This window comes from Podarcis melisellensis, assembly GCF_964234715.1.
Source record: "Podarcis melisellensis genome assembly, chromosome: 6".
Taxonomy (NCBI): domain Eukaryota; kingdom Metazoa; phylum Chordata; class Lepidosauria; order Squamata; family Lacertidae; genus Podarcis; species Podarcis melisellensis.
Window position 1 is genome coordinate 90,554,598 of NC_138538.1, and position 25,089 is coordinate 90,579,686.

The 25,089-nt window shown below is 45.6% G+C and overlaps 1 protein-coding gene across 3 annotated transcripts in view; it reads right to left on the bottom strand.

The window, feature by feature from the left end:
- Nucleotides 1-25,089, bottom strand: part of CACNA1E (calcium voltage-gated channel subunit alpha1 E) — a 505,628-nt gene that overhangs the window by 222,344 nt on the left and 258,195 nt on the right. For all 3 annotated transcript variants that reach the window (XM_081914516.1, XM_081914515.1, XM_081914517.1), the window contains exons 6-8: nucleotides 15,398-15,501; nucleotides 12,815-12,967; nucleotides 9,599-9,780 (exon numbers count right to left, since the gene is read on the bottom strand). In XM_081914516.1, the coding sequence (XP_081770642.1) occupies nucleotides 9,599-9,780; nucleotides 12,815-12,967; nucleotides 15,398-15,501 (439 nt within the window). The remainder of the gene's footprint in view (nucleotides 1-9,598; nucleotides 9,781-12,814; nucleotides 12,968-15,397; nucleotides 15,502-25,089) is intronic.

Here is a 25,089-nt window from a genome sequence, read left to right on the forward strand (position 1 = left end):
TAATTGTGCATATAACATTGCACCATTCTGCTTGGTCTCTTTTCTGCAACCTTGGATCTGCTCTAAGCGCCTTTGGGTACAAATCTGGTCTCTATTCTGTCTTTCTGCCTGAGCATGCATTTTAATTAGAATAACTTCTGCTCTCTCCGTGCTTGTTAGCATTCTCTTTTGGAAAGCAGGTGTCACTTGTTCTCTCTTTATGTATATCCCCTGACTCATGCCAAAGAGACAATGCTTCCAACAAACACCTTGCCTGGAACTGATCATCACTTTCATCACAAATGTATCTCTCTCTAGCTTAGGGGTTAGCAACTGGCAGCTCCTGGGCTGAATCTTGCCCCTGTGCTTGACCCCCGCACTCTGTTGTCAACCCTCAAGTGAGCCAAGGATGTGGCAGTGTGCAGTGATAGGAAATGGCCTCCTGACCTGCCAGCCCTCAGCCTCCCTCATGACAACCTCTAGTATTTTGTGTTTTTTTTGGAATGTATTTTTATTAAAGATTTCTTGGTTTACAAAAGTATGTGCAATGTCTCTTTTTCAAGTTAGATTTTTTACAGATCAGTTTCATTTGTTGAGACATTAGTGTTACATTAGGAAGAAAAGGGGGGAAGAGGTGGAGGGAGAATGGTGAGTGGGAGTGGGGTCAGGCAGCGATGTTTCTATTTTACTTAATGTATACAGTATTTTTCGCTCTATAAGACGCACCAGACCACAAGACGCACCTAGTTTTTGGAGGAGGAAAACAGGGAAAAAAATATTCTGAATCACAGAAGCCAGAACAGCAAGAGGGATCGCTGTGCACTGAAAGCAGCAATCCCTCTTGCTGTTCTGGCTTCTGGGATAGCTGCGCAGCCTGCCTTCGCTCCGTAACACACACACACATTTCCCCTTACTTTTTAGGAGGGAAAAAGTGAGTCTTATACAGCAAAAAATACGGTATTTTGTGACAGCGTCGTTTGTGCAGGTTCTCTTTGCTATTCGCTTGTGTTCCTTTGGTGTTGAGAAAGGTTGGGGGTTTGCCTAGGGTGTGGTTGTTTGTTTCTGATTGGCTGTGGTGAACTTTGTTTTCATGTGTGAGTGGGGTGGATGGATGTTTTGGATCAGGTTAGCCATATTGATTCGTATGCTGTTGGCGGATTCTTGTCGTTGTCTTGTTGGGCTGTGTATGTGATAAAGGGAAGCCATCCCGGGGTGAAGGTATCTTCTTCTATTTGTCCCCGTGTCAGTTTCAGTTTATTGGTCAGTTTTTCTAATAAGGCTGTTTCCCATACTCTTTGACACCATTGGTCCACGCTTACTCATAGAATCATAGAATCATAGAGTTGGAAGAGACCACAAGGGCCATCGAGTCCAACCCCCTGCCAAGCAGGAAACACCATCAGAGCACTCCTGACATATGGTTGTCAAGCCTCTGCTTAAAGACCTCCAAAGAAGGAGACTCCACCACACTCCTTGGCAGCAAATTCCACTGTCGAACAGCTCTTACTGTCAGGAAGTTCTTCCTAATGTTTAGGTGGAATCTTCTTTCTTGTAGTTTGGATCCATTGCTCCGTGTCCGCTTCTCTGGAGCAGCAGAAAACAACCTTTCTCCCTCCTCTATGTGACATCCTTTTTATATATTTGAACATGGCTATCATATCACCCCTTAACCTCCTCTTCTCCAGGCTAAACATGCCCAGCTCCCTTAGCCGTTCCTCATAAGGCATCGTTTCCAGGCCTTTGACCATTTTGGTTGCCCTCCTCTGGACACGTTCCAGTTCTCCTGACAGGTCTCTCCAGTGTCTGGTTATGTTGTTTCTGGTTGCTGAGAGTAGGTGGGTTATGAGTTCTTTGTGATGTGAGTGGGCACTATTGTCTTGGAAGATGTTTAGTAGGGCCAGTTCTGGGGTTATTTCTAATACTTGCTTAGTTATTTTGCATATTTCTGTTGTCCAGAATTGTTGGATTTGGGGGTATTCCCACCACATGTGGAAGTATGTGCCTGTAGAGGTGCACCCTCTCCAGCGTTTTGGTGAGGTTCCTGGGCGTATTAGTGCTAATTACCACCTGTAGCTGAGTTTTAGAGTGAGTGCTTTCCTTTTCGTTGATATGGATTTAAAGGGGGGTTTAGACCACATTCTGGTCCACTGAGTGGGGTTAATCTCATAGCCTATGTCGTCCTCCCATTGTTTTTTGATTATATCTAGGGGGTTCATGGGGTTTTGGAGTAGTATTTTGTATACTGCAGATGACAACCTCTAGATGTTGACAACAACCTCTAGTTGCTGACCAAGACTCCCCTGAGTTTGCATGCGAACATGTCCTGCTTCTTTTTTCTTTTAGAAAACATTCCATTTCTCAAACATTTGCTTTTTTATGTGAGCAATTATCCAAGTCTGTATAACAGCCATTGGCCTAACCCGCTTGCAAACTTTTTGACAAAGGAACTGGAATTCAATGTTGCACTATGATCATAGAATCGTAGAACCTCTAGTTGCTGACCAAGGCTCTCCTGAGTTTGCATGCGAACATGTTCTGCTTCTTTTTTCTTTTAAAAGAAACATTTGCTTTTTCATGTGAGCAATTACCTGAGTCTGTATAACAGCCATTGGCCTAACCCGCTTGCAAACTTTTTGACAAAGGAATTGGAATTCAATGTTGCACTATGATCATAGAATCGTAGAGTTGGTAGGGACCTTGAGAGTCATCTAGTCCAACCACCTGCAATGCAGGAATCTCAGCTAAAACATCCATGAGAGATGGCCATCCAACCTCTGCTTAAAAATGTCCAAGGAAGGAGAGTCCACTACCTCCCAAGGGAGTCTGTTCCACTGTCAAACAGCATAATCTCTGGAAGCATTTCAGCTTGCCAGAGGGTCATTCCACATCTGTTCAACGCGGTCGTGTCACCCACCATCTCAGATTTTGATGAAACTTGGTGTACATCCTTCCCTTATGGTTGAAAGAAACCCCCTTAAATTTCCATGCTCTATCTCAAACGGTTTTAATTTTATAGCACTTCAAAGTTTCGTGAAATCTGCATTTCTGTCCCTCTTGAGATCCTCGGCCTTGTGTACATTTTTTTTTTTTTTGCCTCCATAGCCAATGATCAGATCTCTTTGAAATTTTGCACAGAGCTCAGTAACATGATGAGGATTGCAGGAAAAAGGACCAGCGCTCAAAAGATTTTATAAATGCCTAAAAAAATTTATAAATGTAGTTTTTTGATGCAAAAACTAGGTTTAGAAAACCTCAATTTTCAGTGTGTGGGCATGATGGAATCAAAAGGTTTTGATGGTGAAAATTATTGCAAAGACATGCTCTTTCTCAGCAAATAATGAAATTTATGGGGGTTTTATGTCTTGTAACAAAATTTTACGTTTTTGGGACAACAATGTTTACTGGGTACAACTTTCCTACAATCCATAGCTGTGAGAGAAATAATTAATGAAACCTTTGTTTTTTGGATTGATTTGATGTGGAATGACCCCAGAGAGAACAATCACTCCCTCATCTTTGCCTTCCACACACTCTTCTGGAGTTCTCTGCACTTCCCCAGAGCCAATTGCAAGGGTGGGGGGTGGGGATGGTGAAAGTCCCATTGCTAGGGCTGCTATACGTCCGTGTTTTGCTCTGAGAATCGCTCAGCCAAACGGCATCCAGGTGGATTTTTTTGTTCCGCCAAAAAAGCTCAACAACTACGTGCACATTTTCACTTTGGGGAATATGGCAGCCCTACCCATTGCATAAGCTGATGAGGCTCCTTAGGTGAATCCTGCCCACATTATTGAAATGGAATGATCTGTGATCTACAGTAGCTACTAGACTGCAATGTGTTTCAAGGTGACAGTACACTTCTGAGTGTACATGCATAAAATGGCACTTTTCTTTACTTAATGAGATTTCATGGTTTCACTGGCAGATACTGTGGAATTTAGAAAGTGTACTAGATGCATGTGGGGGGCCAGGATTTGGGTGACAATGAAAACAACGTGGTTATGATATCAAATAAAATGCATTTTCTAGGCTATAGGAAAAGGCAAATTTTGAAGCAAATGTTTCTAAAATCTTTGGGTGGGGAATGACACAAACTCTCTCTCAGAGGTCAGCAACCTAAGGCCCATGGGCTGGAAGCAGCCCATGGGAATCGTTTAACCAGCCCACGAGCCGCTCCTGAACTGAGCTACCCACTCAGCGAGTCCCCGCACACTGTGCTAAACCAGCGCAGCGTGGTGCAGGGACTTTCTTCCGCGGCTCCAGAAATCGCTTCTGTGCATGCCCAGATGCCAGAAATCACTTCTGCGCATGTCTGCCATGCCGGAAATTGCTTCTGTGCATGCCCAGACTTCAAAAACCGCTTCTGTGCAGGTGTGATTTTTGACGTCTGGGCATTCGCAGAAGTGATTTCCGGTGCCGCAGACATGCGCAGATGCAATTTCCGGCGTCACGCTGCGCTGGTCCGGCCCACAGAGGATCTCCGCGGGAGTGATCTGGCCCATGCCTGGTAAGCCTTGCCAACCCCTGCTCTCTCACTACCAAGACCAGCTCTGACTTCAGGTAAACGGGCCAACTGTCCCTCAGGCTACTGGTCTTGGGGTGCATTGTGTGAAAGATGCACAAAACCTTTTGGAAAAACTTAACCAAGCTGAGTTAAATTGTTTCAGATTTTCTCTAAAATTCCCATAGACGTTTCACTGAAACCGGATCCTTCAGTTTTGTATAAAACAGTCACTTCAATGGCACCAAATAGACCATTCATAGGCAGCCGGGCAAGGGGCTGTTTCAAACGAAATGACTAGCTGGTGCATTTTTATTCCACAGTGTTCAGCCAATCGCTCTTGCAGAGATTTACAGTAACATGATTCAGTCTGCACGAGGACCATCAGACTCTGTGTGCATTTATTTACTTGGTCTGCTGAAGCCTTATGTGAATGGCACCAGACCTCAGAGAGATGCCATTGCAGCAGAATAGCTCATTTGTCGTTCAGAAACATGTAACCACAGTGAAATGCTGGTCTTGAGTTCAAGGAGTAGCACAGCCCTTTACTCTCTTGCCTTCCCCATCTTGCCAGTGGGCTGTTCTGAAAGTACGATTTGAGTTAAATTGTAATGGGAAACCACCCCCCTTGGAGATTCCCAGACTGAAAGGCTCTCGTCATCATCTACCCATTTCTATCATTTTTTGCTTAATGCACTTAAACCAATTTTAAATTTATTTTAATTCCAAAATAAATTGATTACCACAGCTGCGAAAATAAAAACTCATTTGTCATGCTCCAATACATTTCCATGACCTTTTCAAATACCTTGATTCCCACCACTGCCCAATGGATTTTTTTAAAACATGCAAACAAATACAAATGTGATGTTTCTCCACCCATAACCGGTAATTTCCATTTGAACTGACGTGCTCCATTTTTATTTTGCCAAGTGTAAAATTGATTATCTCCCCCACCCCCAGACTGACATTTTCCCTAGATAAAACAGAATACCTCTTCACTTGAGGTCAGCCATTGAAACCTCTAAACATTTGTTGCATATAAATGTTGTTTGATAGATGAATGACGTGCAGAAAGCAGCAAAACACACTTTAAAAAAAATCAAACTGCAACGTTGCTGTCTCCCTGTTCATTTTTCACTTACTGACAATGACTTTTTTATAAAAAAAACACCATTTCTTTCTTGACTTGAAACAAGAACACAAACTGGATCGTGCTACACTGATGCCAACCACACTCTCAGAGTCCATCCTCGCTTTGACTCCATGGGGACTTTATGTGAAGAACAGGACTGGGGCTGTGCAGAAACCTTTCATGTCACTAAGGACCCTGAAGAGCATGCTGTCACATTCAAGATGCCCGAATTCCCCCTCAAAACCCTTTGCCTGTCTCCCTCAGACACACACACACCCCTCATGTTGTGCTTGGACCCCTGGCCTAACCCCTGACTCACCCCCAACCCCTTAGAAGGAGAGGTAGCACAAGACCTGGCAAGAACGCATTCTGTGGAGGAGTGCTTGCCTGGCAAGTAATTGAAAATATATTATTTTTATTCCAAATGCCACCAAACCTTTATTAAAACATGCTGCTATTTTGATAAGTCACTGTTGTCCAGGCTGCATTTTTCATTTGAAATTGTGCTGATCAGAATTTGTTGTCCTGCATAATTGTTGTCAGCGGCCCCGAGGTTGCTTTTTTTTTGAAAAAAAAAAGGAATTGCATTGAAAAATAAACGGATAAAATAGAAGCAAATGAATGAATTCATTTCTTGATATTCATTTCCCTTGCAGCTTTGAACTGAATGCATCAAATAACTTTAGTCTCCAGAGAGAGTAGTCCAATCTCTCAATCTCTCAGAGACGAAACACGAATAATTATTCTCTACAGTAACCTTGCTGAGGCGCAAATGGTTGGTATTTGTAGTTATTTACAGCAGCACAGGCCACAGGAACCAAGAAACAAGGGCTTTGTTTCCTAGCAGAAAGGGGAAGGCACCAATCTGAGCACTTAGCTGCTCTGCTACTTCCCGGCTGGGGGAGCACAGCCACCACGCCTGCAGTTCGGCACCATCATTAAGAACTATGTTCTTTCTTGCTGCCTACCTCACCCAAGGGAGTCTGCCAAGCCTTTAAGCACAGTTACATGATCAGATTCCTATAGGAGTTGTATTGCATACTTATAATGGAATTATTTCACTTCAATACACGTACTACCGCAGTTCATGGCAGGGGGGGAGGAAGAGATGTGAAGGGACAGGAAGAGTCTGGTGGGGGTTACTGAGAAGCCTTATTTTAGATAATTACCGAATGTGTCTGCCCTCAGAAGACTTGCTTTGTCAGGAGCCTAATCGCTGTTTCTAACTTGTATACCTTGCTAGTTCCCCCATGGCTGATGTTATGACAGCCCCTGCATGGCTGTACAGATCATGCCATATGGCTAAGTCACAAAAGGGGGGGTGAGCCTACCCAAATGCAGGTGTTCATCCGATTCTATTTTTATTCATCTTCAGCAGCAGCAACAAACCTAAAAGAACATTGGAACAATGTCTTGCAGCTGAATATAGTTGCGGAGATTGACAGTGGTTTTCTAACTGACCTGATGTCATGAAACTGCCCTGCAAGTTAAGAGGAGGTGGCCAGGACACACCCAGGTTGCCAACAGAGAAGATGTGGCTTAGGAGGCACCACACAGACCTGATGATCCAGCAGCACACATCTGGAGAGGAGTTGACCAGGGAGCACAACCAGACACAAATCAAGGGTCCAGCTGGAGCTCCCTCAGCAGTCAGCCCCACCACCTGCCATGACCCTACATTTACTCAGTCCTTCATGCCTGAGCACCTGCAAAGAAACCAACAGAGCACTGAATGAGTGCCATGTTCTAAGCTAGATGTCAGGAGTCCAGTCCCCGGCTTGAGTGAGCGTAGTTAATTAATAAGGATGATTTATCGTCAAAAGAAACAGATAGATCTGGACGGCTTTAACACAGCCTCCACCATCATCAATCAATATGACCCTTCTGAAGAGTGCTTCCGGCGTGACCAGAAGCAACTGAACTTTTGCTTCATACGCCTTTTGTTTTGCTTCCTGTCTTGCAGCCCTCCCATTCATCGAGACCTCGGACTGAGTGGGTCAGCTCCCTCCTCTTCCCCATTCTCTGAGAGCCTGTCTCTTAACTCTTTTCCGCCTGTTTGTGCTTCTGGCTAGCTTTGACCACGTTCTAGCTTGCTCCCCACCATTCCCTTATCAGCCGGCATTCCAATGGGTGGGGGAATTGGCACTAGTCAATGTTCATCCTGCATGGCAGTTAACCCTCTCTGTTCTTGGCTGTTTCTTCAGTTGGCAACAACCTTTCCCTGGGAGCTGGCTCATTCATGACACTAGAGCATATACAATTTAAAGAGGTGAACCTTACTAAAGGGAGACAGGGGTCACTTCATACATCAGAGCCTGGTCACCTTGGCTCTGGAAGTTGTCAAAGCACACTGTCAGTCGAAGATCTGGCAAACGTTCTGGAACTTATATCCTGCAAATGTTTCCCTTGAGGTTTTCTTTCTGCACCACCATCCCATTTTTATCCAGCTAAAATTTCCATTGCCTGAAACTTTCTCCCTGTCCTGTCCAACTCTGGTCTGTCCCACAGGCCCCCCAAAACACAACAGATGTAAGAAGTCCGACAGAAGCATACCATCCCATGATGTATATAGTATTTCACTTTTCCCTCTGTTGCCTCTGGTGCAACAGGTTTTGGGAGGTTTTTGAAATCCAAAAGCACGCAAAATGTACCAGAATTAAAAGCAAGAGAAATGTACGCCTCATGGGTTGCCATCCCTTCCTCAAGAAAGAAAAAGAAAAATCCTTAACTTTCCTGAAAAGATAAAGTTATTAGTCTGCGAAACAAAACAAAACAAAACAAAAAAAGGAAAGTTACCCTGCCCACTCACACATACAAAGAGACAGCAAGAAGAAAACAAATAAATTATTCCAATTTTCAAGTTTTTTCACCTAGCAATCTGGAGGTACTTCTTATTCACTGCAGGCAACCACGAACTGAGTCTATGCAAGCCTGCTGTCCACACTGACATCACTTGGGAAAAGGAGGCAGGTGTGGTTGAACATGATGCTACTGTACCAAAAACTAGGGGAGTCACAGGCAGGAAAACACTGCAGCTTCAGCTCACTTGTTAAAATAATGCCTGAGGATGTACGAAACCCCCACAACTCACTTGTTCCCTAAATTGAAACCCCACAGGTCTACTATCCTTAGTATCGCAACATTGCCATGACAGTGCTTGGACTAAAATTGTCAACCAAAAGCTTTACTTTTCTGGTTTATTACCACAACAGTTATTAACAGTGGGCTTCAGTAAAGCAAACAATTTAATTAGACAGTGCCTATATGATATTGAGTGATAGAACAATTTGGCCACAATAAGGAAATGTTGTCTGTAGTTATGATTATTTTCCACCTAGTCATTTTGACACTTTGGCACTCTATTTGCAAAATTTAACAATTCCCAAATAGTGACGAGCTTTCACTTTTGCAAGATTGAGTATGCTCTACGTACTTGAGGGTCGATTTCAAAAAATTCCACTGGAAAAACAGTTATGTCCCTGTGGAGGTGGCAGTATTGAGTCAGTGGCTCATGTGCTTCTGGCTTGCAATCTTTATAAAGATTTGAGGAGTGATGCTATTACCCCTCTACTATTGTCTGTGTAGGTTGACTCAACCATTGCTACTGTGTCCTTTCTTTTAGTAGATCAAGATGATCAGGTGACAGCAAAAACTGTAAGATTTTTAGCGGGGGCAATTAGAATAAGATCTGTTATTGGATTATTGGTGTAAACCTCCAAAATGTACTTTGTATAGTTAAGTTTTTACCTCTATCTTCAGTACGTTTTATTTTATTTAATTGTTATGGCTAGTGGCTGATGCAAATAAAGATTCTTCTAATTATGATTCTCACTTGCTGAGCAAGGTGAACTGGGCAAGAACTATGCTATATAGGAAATGGAGAGGAAAGAAGTGAAAACACCGTAATCATGGCAAACCAAAGACATCACAATGTAGGTTAAGTGGAAGATCTATCTTCAGAGTCGTTCCTTGCAGGTTTTACTCACATTGTACAGCACTGTAGTCCATCCTTCCATGGTGATGCACTGGAAGACAGTCAACACAGCAAAGAGGATGTTGTCAAACTGAGTGATCCCGTCGTTGGGACCAATCCACTCTCTGCACTCATAACCTGCAGGGCATCCCTGCACCCCGCAGGGATGAGGCGGATCCAACTCTTGCAATTCACCTGAAATCACACACAGGTTAAACCAATAGGACACAGGTGAATCAATGGAAAGCAAAAGGAATGTCCCCAAGAGCAGGGAAGACCCACAGTATTGTATAACCTTTATTGCAACCAACCCAAATGAATGAATGAATTTTATTATTACGGTCACAGGCCAGTTCCGGCTCACTTACAATATCAGGAAAATCATAAAACACAAGAGGAATACATTGAATTGCAATTGGGTATAACAGAGACAATACAGATACAGCGGCAGTTAAAAATATATATTAAATCTTGATCACTAAAATATAAGCTAAAATTGTCATTTAAAAGCTTAATCATTTTGGTAGCACAGCTTGTTCCCTAAGTTTTATGGCAGTTGCACAGAATTTGGTCACCCTTAGTGTGATCTCTAGATCCTTGTCCTCTACCAGGAGTTTTAGACATTGAAGTTCGGACCCATTTGGAGATTTTTGTATAACAGGAGTGATAAATACAGAGCGTATATCCCCATAGAAATGGCAGCGTAACAAGGCATGAGAGACAGTTTCTACCTCCATCAAGCCGCAGGGGCAGACTCGTTCCACATATGGTTTACCCTCAAATCTGCCCTGCAATAAGGCAGATGGCAGCACGTTGAATCTAGCAAGGGTAAATGACCGTCTGTATTTGGGTATTTGTAATTTTGACAAATAATTTGCTGGGGTAAATCCTCTCCCATTATCTTTTATTGGTGGGTGTTTATTCATCTCACTCACGTGGCATTGCAGTTCCACATCCAACCCAAATATTACAGTGCTGTGGGCAAACTTCTGAGTTCTCAAGAACTCTTCATCTGTCAAGATACGGAATGAAACAACAAAAAGGAGGGGGCCATCACACACACACACACACACACACACACACACACCACACCACACCTCTTGTTTCAGTGGACAACTGATGAAAAGTTATAGGGAATTCAAAAAAACCTGCTCACTGCTCTGTGACATTTGGTTTGCCCCATAAAAATGTTGTGGCGTTGCAGCTTTCCTGCAGCAAGAATTTCCATGGGAGCACAGTGCATCTCTGTGTGGTTAGCACACATGGATACACACTGCATCCTCTCTCTGTAGGAGGCTGGGCCTCCCCAGCACCAGAATTTGGCTCTCATTGTGCATTATCCCCAACTGCAATGCACCCAGGAGGACTCTTGGGGTGGGTGGGTTAAAACTGCCCAATTGCTCCTAGAGACTTTGAGTTCCTTATGGGAGGGACTAAGTATTGACCCTCCTCACATGGTCTCACCATTGTGTTCCAGTTACTTTCCCCAAAGAATGCAGTGGGTGCAAATGAGAGCTGATCCAACAACTATCCAACTAGCTTCACCCAACATCTCCCTGGGTTCAGGTTCTTTGCCACATTCGAGCGGGGCACTAGAGTGTTGCAAATTCTATATTACACACAAACACCTTGCTCAAAATGTGGGGGATTCTGCAAAGGAAGTGATTTATGCTTCTGAATCTATGCATTTAAAATATCCATTCTCATAACCCCCTTGCATTACTTAGAAACCCAAAACCTTACAACCACAGCTGCCATCTGGCAGTGATTTGGTTTTCAACAGTATTCTGGTTTCCACTTGGTGGTGCTGGGTGGGGAGGTGTTTCAACAACTCAGGATCTTTCCATTTCTCCCCTACCCTTTCATCACAAAATGATTCAGTTAGTGTTTATGTCCTGAAGTTATCCGGGCTGCCTTGCAAACACCCATGCACCTCGCTGCAAAACACCCACAACCCCCAAAGCAAAATCCTCTCCTGTGTAGTCGTTTTTGGTGTTGGGAAATCTGGCATAAAACTCCAAACTGTGTGTGCATGCATATGTTTTAGGGTGAGGTCAGCAAAGAGTAAGGATATTTCCGTGCGGATTTCAATTTGATGAACTTTTATTTGGCTTTGCTCTAGTTATCTCCCACTTGCCCTACTGCAATGCGCTCTGCGTGGGGCTACCTTTGATGGTGACCCAGAAACGTCAACTAACACAGAATGCAGCAGTGAGACTGGAGTCTGGGAGCGGCCACTTAGACCACATAACACTGGTCTTGAAAGACCTACATTGGCTCCCAGTACGTTTCCGAGCACAATTCAAAGTGTTGATGCTGACCTTTAAAGCCCTAAATGGCCTCGGTCCAGTATACCTGAAGGAGCGTCTTCACCCCCATCATTCAGCTGAGGTCCAGCTCTGAGGGCCTTCTGGCAGTTCCCTCACTGCGAGAAGTGAGGTTACAGGGAACCAGGCAGAGGGCCTTCTCGGTAGTGGCGCCCACCCTGTGGAACACCCTCCCATCAAGGAAATAAACAACTATCTGACTTTTAGTAGACATTTGAAGGCAGCCCTGTTTAGCGAAGTTTTAAATGTTTAATCTTTTATCGTATATTTAATATTCTGTTGGGAGCCGTCCAGAGTGGCTAGGGAAACCCAGCCAGATGGGCAGGATATAAATAATAAGTTATTATTTTAATTATTATTGCTGGCAATGTTTCTATTGTTATCTTCCTTGAGCCTTTTAGGGTGAGAGGTCTGGGGAAGGGGCACCAGCTCCTGGGGGCCAAGCCCTTTTGCCCCCCCAGCAACATTTTTGGGGTGGGGGCCACTTCCCCCCCCATGTCCAAAAAGCACAGAGGCGAGCATGGTGCGACTCCAGTGGCCAACTCCTTCACCTCCTCCTCCTGTTGTGGTAGGGAAGGAAAATCGAAGCAGCCTCCCACCAGCAGTGGCACCAAGATGCAACGGAGGAGGAGCCACATCCCATGGGGCAAATCGGTGCCATGGTGGCCACCCTGGAAGCCCCTGATGGCAGTGGCGTAGCGTGGGTTGTCAGCACCCGGGGCAAGGCAAGTAATTTGCGCCCCCTAACCCATGGATTTGCGCCCGGTGCGGCCGGCCCCCCCCCTGCACCCCCCACGCTACGCCCCTGCCTGATGGTTTCCTATGTTTGCCATGGCAGCACTTGAGAAGTCAAAGGCTAGAACTAAGCTGGAAAAGGAGAGGGGATATGGGACGTTCCTCACCTGAATTGTTTACGTAGCAAGCCCGGTGAAGCTTTCCGCTGTAGAACTCCAGGCCAATGATTGCAAACATCAGGATGGCAAAGAAGAGGAGGAGACCGATCTGCAGGAGAGGCACCATTGCCTTCATGATGGATTTGAGCACAATCTGTAAACCTTGGTGAAGAGAAAGCGGGAGAATGCAATTAAAAATAGAAGTACCATTTCCAGATGCGGTCGGGACAATTTTCCTCTCCTACAAGTAGGAGATTTGGAGGGAGGGAAGGAAGGAAGGAGAAGGAGAAGGAGAAGAGGGAAGAAGAGCCATTACAATATGAAGAATACAATATAAGGCTTATCTACACTTCCCCTTTGCCCAGCACTTTCCATGCTTTAAAACTCCATGTCTTTTGCCCAGAGCTTTCCCCAAGTTCAGGTTTTCTGCATATTGCCATTTGCTTCATTCCAGCTTTAAAGAGTGTGGGAATTTTTTTGCTGGAAAAGCTCCGGAGCAAAAATAAGGGGTGCTCAGGGACAGAGCTTTAAAGTGCAGATGGAGAGAGCTTTAAAGTGCAGATGGACAGAGCTTTAAAGTGCAGACCATGCTCAGAAAGAGCAGTGGAAAAGGTAAGTGTGGATAAGCCCAAAGACTGAAGTGGTTATAAAAAATCTTATCTGCAAAGCTGGCTACCACAGTGCTAAAGCCCGAGGGAAGCAAAGTAAAGTAGGTGCTGGTCTGGAAACACATCACAGAATTGGTAGAAATGGGACAATCATTAGCAAAAGGAAGGGCTGTCCACCAGAACCACCCTTCAGAGCATCTTATGGGATGCAGGAGACAATGGATGTGCCATGCAACAAAGGCATTTACACAAGAGAAAGATGTTTGTGCAAACAAGCCAGGCAGCGTCACAATCCTCAGGTTGTCTTGCAGACTGCTGACTCAGCGGTGGTTTTATAAATTATGGAATTCAAAGCACGCCCATGAAAACTTTGACCTGGTTCCTCAGCCCAACCAAGCGGTGTTTTTTAAACAGAAGATGGAGAGTTCAGCAAACAACACCAGCCTGCTCATTCACTTGCTGGCTTCTGCAACCGCCTCCCCCATGTATTCACTTCCCCCAGCCCACTGGAGCTGGTAGCAATGTCTTGACCACTAAGGCGTGGCACTCCCCTGCTTTCCAAGATTTCTGAGGAAGTGGATCAAGGCGTGGTGAAGTTCTTGCCGCTTGACAGGGTAATACACACCACCGGGCTCATGAGGTGATGATATGCACACTCCGGACAAACGAAGATAGCATTCTCAGCATGGTATCTCCAGAGCCAGGCCTGATAAAGTGTGTTTGCTGTATGCTCCACCCCCATGTCTCTCAGACTTCATCCCTGAACTAGTTGGCATAGCCAGTGTGGGAGCCCACCTAATCTTCAGCCAGGATTAATTTTCTAGCCCGCCAGGCGGAATTTCCTGCATAGCATGTTCTCCCCTAAATGAGAGCATGGGTTGCGGTGGGGTCTACCAGGCCAAACCTCTGTTGCCAGGCAGGTTAAATGGTTAGTGCCTGAAGCAACGATTGGTTGACTGGGTTGCTGGGTCAAAATTGTTGAAAATTGGGTGGGTAGGACCAAAAGTTTTAAATATTCTAGCAATTAGCCTTTTCCTTTCTTTTTCGCTGAGTGAATCGGATCACCTGCCCGACCGCCCGCCCTGTGTCCTGGTTAACCTTGCTTTGCCTGTTATGGGGTCGTCTGCAGGGGCCTAGTAGGAATTTTGCCATTTGGTGGATCGGCTGGTGCCATCTGGTTTTTGCCTACTACTTGTCAATTCGTCACAACTTGTAAGGTTGCGGTCAGGCATTGGTTATAAAAATTGGTGGAGGAGGGGTCAGGATAGGCTGGGCCTGCCCCACCCATGGTGGTGGAAGGGAATTCCGTTAAAGGAATCCTGGGGCTTGCCATGATTTCGTCCAAACCCTGAAATGGGACCAGGGCCAGCAAGCCTTGGGGAGCAGATTGGGTGAGCGGTGAGGGACTGACGCTCACCTCAACTGATCCCCAATATTGATACCCCTTCACTTGCTTCCGAGGGAGTTCAGATAGTCAGTTCTGTCCCAGGCAGGGGGACAGATAGTCATAACCAATGCCTAAGCAACCACTCACAGAATTTGTAATTTCAATAAAGTTTTTTTTTAATGCCAAAAACCTTAAACTAAAAAAAATAAAGTTGTTTAATTTTTATGCCAAAAACCTTAAACTAAAATTATGTGTGATGTGTGAATTATTTTGAGGGGTGGCGTGGGGACCTCCACACGCAACCACTAAGCTCCTGCCCACTGGGCTCTTCCGAGGGGTTCAGGTTCATGAGAGCTGGCAACCCAGTTTTTAGCAATCACCCCATATGCAACATCCCAGAATGTGTGAACCCGGGACTTTCATGAGCAGCATCTCCTGCAACAATTCCCCCTGGCTGTGCAAAGCGCTTCTGTGAACAGCACAGTGGGATATGAAGGATTCACGCTGTAAACACCAATGCTGCTCAGCAAGGAAGCAGGAGGGGGGAGGAAGGGAGGGAGGGAGGGAGGGAGGGATGGGGAGAAACCAGATGCTTACTAGGAATGCCTGAGACAAGCTTCAAGGGTCTGAGCACTCGCACTGCCCGCAGCGTCCTCAGGTCCACATGGGTGTTGAAATGGGTGCCCGCTGTGGCGAGGATGCTGGAGACAAACAAGAAGAAAAGTCACTAAACATAGATCTCGGGCACTGCACATATGCCTGCCTGCCTGCTTGCAGGAGGGGGCGTTCCGCACACCAGTCACCTGACAGCCGGAACTGGTGCACCTTACCCTCCGCTGTGAGTCAACAGCCATTTCTCGGTCTAAACTTAGCATCCTTAAGCTGAGCAGCAATTAAAAGATGCACACTGGTGCCGAGACTCACATTTTCCAGCTCAGCCTGATCCAGCCAGCCTTGCATCCGTACCAGCACTCACGGCCTCGACTGGTTCCTCTGCACAAGGGGGGACTTGAACTGGGAGATGAGGGTGGGGGGCATGGACGGTGTGCCCCCCCGGGCCTCAGAGCTCTCTCCAGGAAAAGAGAGAAACAGGGCTGTGCTCCCCCTGTTCTGCAAAGCCTCTGGCATTACCTGTCTTCATCCCGAGCCAAAGCAGAGCTTAAGTACCAATTGTAACTGCATCTGATCATAATAGTGATTTTTTTTTAAAAAAAAAGATATTTTAGGCTGGCCTCTCTCTTCCCCTTCTCTCTGTACACTCCCTCTGCTGTCTCCCCAACTGTTAAAATGTAGGGTCAAATGCACACCACATTCTTTGCACTCTTAAAAAAAAACATAAAACCTGAAAAGCAGCCGTGGGAAGTACAACTTTCAATTCTGTATTTTAACAAAAGGAGGAGGGGGCAACTGCTGGCTGGGAAACTATGAGCCCTAGAGTTTTGTTTTATGTAGTTGATTCATGAAGTCTCATCCTCCTTTTCAAGAAAACCAAACAAACCCAGAGCAATTCGTGAGCCACATGTCATAGAATAGAACACAATTTAGCACCTCATTAGAACACTCCAAAAGCCTCAAAATATTTCAAAACACTGCCAGAACCAAGTTTTGACAAATATAAAATTATCAATAGCAGCCAGAGATATTGGTTTGCCACTCACAACTAATTAGCTGCTAAAGTTTGCTAAAGGCCTCTAAGATAGGGGACTCTAAGGTTAGCTTCAAACCTGAAAGTGATGGAGCTGTTCTGATGCCCAGAGAATCGCATCCTGCAATTGTGGGGCCACCACTGAAAGGGCCCTTGTGTCTGTGTCCTTGCTACTTTCACTTCCTTTATCAGGCAGGCATCTCGATAGAGTTTCTGAGGCAGGTCAAAAGGTACAGGCAGCCGTGCGCAAATAGCCTCAAAAAAAAACAACCCCATCTTTTTTGTGGGCAGAGAAATTCACAAAATTTCTCTAGGGAGAGAGAAATCACCCCACAGTTTCTCAGGGGTGGGGCTCATTAGCAGAAGAAGAAGAAGAAGAAGAAGAGTTTGGATTTGATATCCCGCCTTTCACTCCCCTTCAGGAGTCTCAAAGCGGCTAACATTCTCCTTTCCCTTCCTCCCCCACAACAAACCCTCTGTGAGGTGAGTGGGGCTGAGAGACTTCACAGAAGTGTGACTGGCCCAAGGTCACCCAGCAGCTGCATGTGGAGGAGCGGAGACGCGAACCCGGTTCCCCAGATTAGGAGACTACCGCTCTCAACCACTACACCACACTTCTTCTTCTTCTTCTTTCATTTTTCCATTCTGTTCCTTTGCTTCCTTCCTGTTCTAGAAGGAACAGTAGCAGTAACTGTGTTGTTATAGACAAACTCCCCATTCCATCCTCCCCATGGCTTTTGACCTAGCATCCTTCTGGACAGTGTTTTTTCCCCCTCAAAAAATGTTTAGGGGTACTCTCATTTTCCTACTCATATTGAAATACTGCCCCTTGAGGAGGCCAAACTTAGATTCACAAAATGTTTAGGGGTATGCGTACCCCCAGGAAAAAAAGCACAGCTTCTGGGGCATTGTGGGTGAAAAATGGCAGGTGCTGGGTGGTGGCAAGAAAAATAGCAAAAGCTATCTGAGAAAATTTTGTTTAATAAGTTGCGACTCAGTTCTACTACACACATATCATTTATATTGTTTAATTTCCTAAGGCTGGGGATTTGCTATTTTGCCTATTCTGCTCTAACACAGAATGTATACCACTGACACATTGTCAGCCCTAACCCTATTTATATAGTACACCTAATGACTGCATTAAGTGGGTGGCGCTGTGGGTTAAACCACAGAGCCTAGGAGTTGCCAATCAGAAGGTCGCCAGTTCGAATCCCCGCAACGGGGTGAGCTCCCATTGCTCGGTCCCTGCTTCTGCCAACCTCGCAGTTTGAAAGCACCTCAAACTGCAAGTAGATAAATAGGTACCGCTCTGGCGGGAAGGCAAACAGCGTTTCCATGCGCTGCTCTGGTTCACCAGAAGCGGCTTAGTCATGCTGGCCACATGACCCGGAAGCTGTACGCCGGCTCCCTCGGCCAATAAAGCGAGATGAACGCTGTAACCCCAGAGTCGGCCATGACTGGACCTAATGGTCAGGGGTCCCTTTACCTTTACCTTTAATGACTCTCTTAGTCTTTGTAGGCATTTTATTGCAATTGCCGCTTAGCATCCTTGTCCCTTTCCAGCTGCCTCCAGTTTGTGGCCATTATGGCTGCCCTGCACTGCCGCAGAGGCACATGGGTGCCCACCAAACCCAGTGTCAGGGACCGAGCAGAGGAGGAATGGTGGAAATCGCCTCCCCATCCTGACCCTTTCAGGGAGGAGGGAAAGGAAGACAGTTTAGATTTACAACAGGGGTTTGAGGGAGGTCGCAGCTCAGAGGCAGATGAGGGGGGGTGTTAGGAAATCATGGGAGAGCCGGGACAACACCCAGCTGACACATTGTTATTAGAAAGCATCCCAGAACCTCCATCTCCCAGAACCCGGCGAGCCTTAAAAGTAGGAGAGCAAAGAGCTCAAAGACAGAGGGCACATAGCAGCACCTGTAGGAGAGACGAATGAGGAAGTGGGAGAGACGGGGACAACGCCATTATCCAAGAGGCTTGGTTCTATAGCCTCTCTGTGTAAGTACAGTGGTACCTCGGGTTACATACACTTCAGGTTACAGACTCCGCTAACCAAAGAAATAGTACCTCGGGTTAAGAACTTTGCTTCAGGATGAGAACAGAAATCGTGCTCCGGCGGCGTGGCAGCAACAGGAGGCCCCATTAGCTAAAGTAGTGCTTCAGGTTAAGAACAGTTTCAGGTTAAGAACGGACCTCGGGAACGAATTAAGTACGTAACCGGAGGTACCACTGTACTGAATAAAAAGAGGGCAGTAAGAAACATTCCCTTGTCTTTGTACGTTCCAGGCAACCAGCCAGGAGCCACTGAGAGCCACCTGACACCCATCCATTCAAATGGGCCAATTTGCGGTGTCCCAGGGGGCGTAGTTTTGGCGACCAGACCCGAAAGTCGCCGGCTTCACTCAGGACCGCTCACCAACTATTTATCCCTGGCCGACGCTCACCCTGTAGTCCAGTCGGTCGGGAGCATCGCCCAGCCAGAACCCTCCCTTCCTTAATAGTTGATTATTGCATTAACCATTTCCTTTTCATCCTACAGGGATCTGCTGTGGTTGTCTGAATATTGCCGTATTCAGCTCTGGGAAGGAAGTTCCCCTCAACTGCAGGTTTTGCCTTCCCCATACCACTAGTCACAACTTGGCGGTTTAGGCCTTGGGCAGAATCCTATGGTCTTTCATCCAGTCAGGGTGTGGGTGAAGTTTTGACTCACCCCTTTCCCCTTTCCCTGTGGCGGTGATAACAGGGTAGCCCATTAGAGGGAATTCTCTTTCAGAAGAGCAAGTTGCGTAGGGCTAGCAGGCCACATTCCCAGAATAGACCCTGACATGCCTCAGACCCCCTTCGGGGGGGGGGCTGAGAGGGATATACGCCAATGCCTATGCCAAGGTTTACCTACATAGTAGTATACCTACAGTACACCTGAAGGAGCGTCTCCACCCCCATCGTTCAGCCCAGACACTGAGGTTCAGCACCAAGGGCCTTCTGGTGGTTCCCTCACTGAGAGAAGCAGGGAACCAGGCAGAGGGCCTTCTCGGTAGTGGTGCCCACCCCGTGGAATGCCCTCCCATGGATGTCAAAGAAATAAACAACTACGTGACATTTAGAAGACATCTGATGGCAGCCCTGTTCAGGGAAGTTTTTAATATGTGACATTTTAATGTATTTTTAATCTTTGTTGGAAGCTGCCCAGAGTGGCTGGGGAAACCCAGCCAGAGGGGCAGGGTACAAATAAATTATTATTATTATTACATCCATAAAGTTGTGGTCATTTTCAATCCCAGCCAGTTGTTGTGTCCATTGCTTTTACCCCTCTTAGTTAATGTGCACCGGGGCAGGGGGACTCTGCAGCTGGCAGAAGCCACCTGGAAAAATTTGCAACTCTTAACGAGCCTTCCTTCCTTCCTTCCTTCCTTCCTTCCTTCCTTCCTTCCTTCCTTCCTTCCTTCCTTCCTTCCTTCCTTTCTTTTACTTCCCTTTGATTGTTCCCTCCAAAGAGGATCTCCAAATTTGATTCAGAAATTCGCTTATAATACAGAGAAGATGGAAATCTTTGTTGAATACTTGTTGATTGCTTTGTTGATCATGGATTTCTCCAGTGTCAACGTTTATCTATTAGTTTTATATTTATTCTTCATTTTAGATCAAGGGAGAAATGCATACAAGAACAGATTGCTGATTAGACACATTTTCAGACGTTATTGATCGGGGAGAATTTGTAACATATGCAAACTTGCATGTAAAGCTAAGCAAAGAAAACTCATAAAATCTGCGAACGAGAATGTTCATCATGTTCACACACATTTTAACAAGGTAAAAAGGGACTTGATGGGGGGTTGCACCTGTGTTTAGGCTGCCGGTGGGGGTTCGATTATGAACATACCTTTACATGCACAACAATCCCCACACAGTGTTATTGTCATTGTTTTTTATTATGTATTTTGTGTTTTTTATCTTTTTTGTGAACTGCCCTGAGATCTATGGGTGAAGGATTTAATCAATCAATCAATCATTATTATTAATAGGGAATAAATCCCACTGAAGCCAACAGGTCTTACTCTGAGTAGACAATGTGTAGGATTGAGCTGTAATATATTATAAAGGTTGGATTTCAAAACTGTACAGGTGTTTGCGGGTTCGTCAGTACATCAAAAGGGAGCAGGATTAAGAAACAGAACTAATGAAGGAGGACTCCATTATTGAGAGTGCTTCTCTCTGGGAAGTTAACGATAAGATTATTGAATAAATGGTATATAAAGAATAAATAATAAAAATAAAAAATAAATCAAAACAGGAATTTGTTTTGAAATGGGAGGTTTTCAAAGAATATCTGAAAAATAAATATAGTAGTTTAAATTCTGTTGCAGCATTCGAGGAACTTCAGTAATAGTTGCAAGGTAGATATACAAAATTAGATATATTAAGAATAAGTTTAATTATGATAAAAGTGTGTATTGGCAATAAGTATTATGAAATCGAAATATGGAATAGACGGGAGGTTGGGTCTTTAGTGTTAAGACCAATATATGTTATATTGTTTGCTAAGAGGGAAAAAAGAATAAATGGTATATAACCAGTGTAAATTAGATATATATTTAAAAAAAGGTAATGGGGTTTGTTGGAAATGATGTGGAGAAAGTCTATTTTATTCCCAAAATTAATGCTGAATGGTGGTTGGAAAGATATGTAATGTTGTGTTTGCAAAAAGTCTTTTCATTCATTTGCTAATAGCAACAAATTTGTGCGTCGCCAATTATATGACGAGACACTGTAGTTATGTAAAAGCTATAAAGATCTTATGCAGACAGTTCAAGCATGTTGGAAGAAAAGTATGTCTGAGTAACACAGTTGAGTAAGGCCTTCTAAATCGCAGGGAGATTTATTTCTGAGTAAATATGCATAGGACTGTGCTGTAGGGCTCTGGAAAATTGGACTCCCTTTTTGAGTCACACAATGTTGATGAACAAGAATCGCCTAAGAGAAACTAGTGTTCCATATAGTGTCCAGATCAAGGGAGATAATAGCATTGCTCTGTTCTGCCAGGGCCAGATCCAACGTGGAGTCCTGGAACCTGTTCAAAGAAGGGTGACCAAAGGTTTGGAAAGCAAACCTTATGAGGGACCTGCGTATGCTTAGCCTAGATAAGAGGAAACCAAGAGGAGATGTGACAGCCATCTTCAACTATCTCAAGGGCTGTCACATGGAAGATGGACCACACTTGTTTTCTCCTGCTCTGGAGGATAGAACCCGAACCAATGGCTTCAAGCTACAAGAAAGGAGATTCCAATTAAACATCAGGAAGAATTTTCTGGCAGTAAGAGCTGTTTGACAGTGGAACGGACTCCCTTGGAAGGTGGTGGACCTTCCTCGGAGGTTTTTAAGCAAAGGTTGGATGGCCATCTGTCATGGATGCTTCAGTTGATATTCTTGCATTGCAGGGAGCTGGAGTATATGGTCCTCAGGGTCTCTTCCAACTCTACAATTCTATGATTCTACTGCCACAATGCTAATTTTGTTTTGGAAGCATGTTTTTCCCCTGAAAAATCTTATTTTTAAAAACCCACACTATTTGGTGGAAAATCTTTTGAGAGAGCTGCCCTAGGGAAGCTCCCAGCCCCTCATTTTGTCTGTGGCGGAGAAGAAACTGTAGCATCCGATTTTGGGGACTCTTAAGTAAGGCAACCTCAGTTGGCCCCTTTAACCTCAAAACAGGAGGAGTCTAGAACGTGAGGAATCTCTGAAAAAGATGTTGAAATACATATTTATTTTAAAAATGCAGAAGCATTTTTACCTGTCATTGTAGGGGAGGATATTAACAGGCAGGATAGTAAATTGTTTTTCTATGCAACAACGGCAGCAAGAATATTATTGGCACAGAAATGGAAACAAGAAGAATTACCGACGAAAGAAGAATGGCAGACGAAATTAATGGACTATGCAGAATTACCGTATTTTTCGCCCTATAAGGCGCACCAGCCCACAGGACGCACCTAGTTTTCAGGGGGGGAAATCAAGGAAAAAAATATGACACCCCCCCCCCCCCGCAGCTCTGGGAGCAGTGGACAGGCTGCACGCAGCCTGTGCGCTACTCCAAGACCTTCTCCCTGCTTTTGTGGGAGGTGGAGGAATTCCCCACCTCCTGCAAAAGCCCACAGGAGGGAGAAGGGACTGACTCAGCCAGTCAGTCGCTTCTCCCTCCTTGGGGAAAAGCCCCCAAGAACTGTGTGCTCTTTAAAGGCTGCACGGCTCCTGCGGGCTTTTCTGCGAGGTGGGGGAATTCCCCCGCCTCATAGAAAAGCCCACAGAAGCCGCGCAGCCTTTAAAGAGCGCACGGCTTCTGGGTGCTTTTCGACCCAGCTTGTGGGGCTAGAGATGGGGGGAAGTGCTGCCTCCCCCCACCGCCAGCCTCAAAGCGGGGTCGGGGAGCAGTGCAATGGCATCGCTTGCCTTTCTGCTGCCCCCCCAGCTTGTGGGGCTGGCAGTGGGGGGAAGCGCTGCTTTCCCCACAGCCAGCCTCAAAGAGCGGACTCTCCTGGCTTCAGAGAAAGCAACGCGAAGCCTCCGAAGTGCGGAGGGAGCGCTCCCTCTGCACTTTGGAGGCTTCGCGTTGCTATCACTGAAGCCAAGGAGCCTGCATTTGCCCCATAGGACGCACACACATTTCCCCTTCATTTTTGGAGGGGAAAACGTGCGTCCTATAGGGCGAAAAATATGGTAGATAAGATGACAGGAAGGATCCGAAACCTGTGGGACCAGAGATTCTCAGAGGACTGGAGTACATATTTGAATTATCTGAAAAGCAATTGTAATAAACAGATTACGCTAGTAGGACTGCAAGAAGTTTTCTAAGGAGGATTATGTGATATATTCCAGAGAAGACTAAGAAGAGAGTTATTAGTTAAGGACAATTAACAGTAATAGGGAAATTAAGAAATGTAGATTAAGTGATAAAGATTGAAAAATCTTCAGATGCGGTTGATGGAAGTCCAAAACATTGTATAAGGTAAGAAAATATATTATAATTGTTGGGAATGATATATATATATATACGTGAGGAATCTCTCAAATGGCTTCTGATCTCCTCAGTGCAAAGTGCAAAGTGATGATGGCAAAACTCCGAAATCAGGGATCTGCAACCTTTAAGACAAAAAGAGCCACTTGGACCCGTTTCCGAAGGGAAAAAAAACCTGGGAGCCGCAAAACCATTGCGACATTTAAAACAAATATAACACTGCATATATTGTTTCTTACCTTAATGTCCGATCTGACAGCGGGCGGGAAGGTGACGTTGGGACGGTTGGTGACTAACGCATGCCCCGCCCCCATGCGACGTCACAGCCAGTACAGTGCCCGCCACAGTGGGGAGTGTCGGGGCGCACAATGCGCCTCCTCCCCTCGCTAGTATCCGCCCTGGATCCGCGGCAAAGGTGTAAAAGAGCCACATGCGGCTCCGGAGCCACGGGTTGCCGACCCCTGTCCTAAATCAACAGGTTCTTGCCAAATCATGCCTCTGGAATTGCTCCAGAACATCCCTATCTCATTCCTCTGCACTGAACAACATACAGATCCTCTGCTTCAAAGGTCAGAGTATTCAGGGGAGAGCAGAAGCAATGTGCAGACGACAATTTCGCTGAAGGTCATTAAGGGACACTAAGTGGAACAAGAGTAAGAAACCCAATTCTGTGGACCGGGTATACTCAATTACAGTAGCCTTCCACCACCAACCACTACAGAGTTGCGCCAGTCCATTTGCCATCCTGTGTAATTATATCCTAGGCTCCCAAACCAGTCGACACGTTGCTCTTCAAAATTGCTACTTCTCATTATGGCATCAATTTAATCTTCCCGCAGGGCACAATCAATCCAATGTGGAGACAGCCCCGGGAAGGCAGAAGTCTCTCCCCAGGTAACAAGTGACAACTTCTCAAGACTAATATTCTTCAAATCAGAAGGTGCGTGCTCCTTTAAGACATCAACGTTGCAAGCCAGTAAACAAGCTGCAGTGATCAGCCAGGAGGAGTTTAGCAAAAGGGAAGTGGGCAGAAGTCACAACAGCTGTGATGAGGACCATGCTCTGCCAGGTTGGCAAACAGGTCTCAGAGACTGAAGCTCATTCAGAGGAGGGGAGCAGTGAAGATAAGCCACAAAAAAGGCCAGTAATATCTGTAGAAAAAGGGTAGGGTGTAAACGCCCCCCCCACACACACATACACACACAAAGTACAGAATGACATGGGAACAGGAGCATATATCATTTTTCATTTCACCTCTAAAGCCACCACTATGTAAAGGTAAAGGGACCCCTGTCCATTAGGTCCAGTCGAGGACGACTCTGGGGGTGCAGCACTCATCTCGCTTTATTGGCCGAGGGAGCCGGCGTACATGTGGCCAGCATGACTAAGCTGCTTCTGGCGAACCAGAGCAGTGAACGGAAATGCCGTTCACCTTCCCGCAAGAGTGGTACCTATTTTTCTACTTGCACTTTGATGTGCTTTCCAACTGCTAGGTTGGCAGGAGCAGGACCAAGCCACAGGAGCTCGCCCCATCGCGGGGATTCGAACCTCTGACCTTCTGATCGGCAAGACCTAGGCTCTGTGGTTTAACCCACAGCACCACCCATGCCCTATATGTATTGGTGTCCC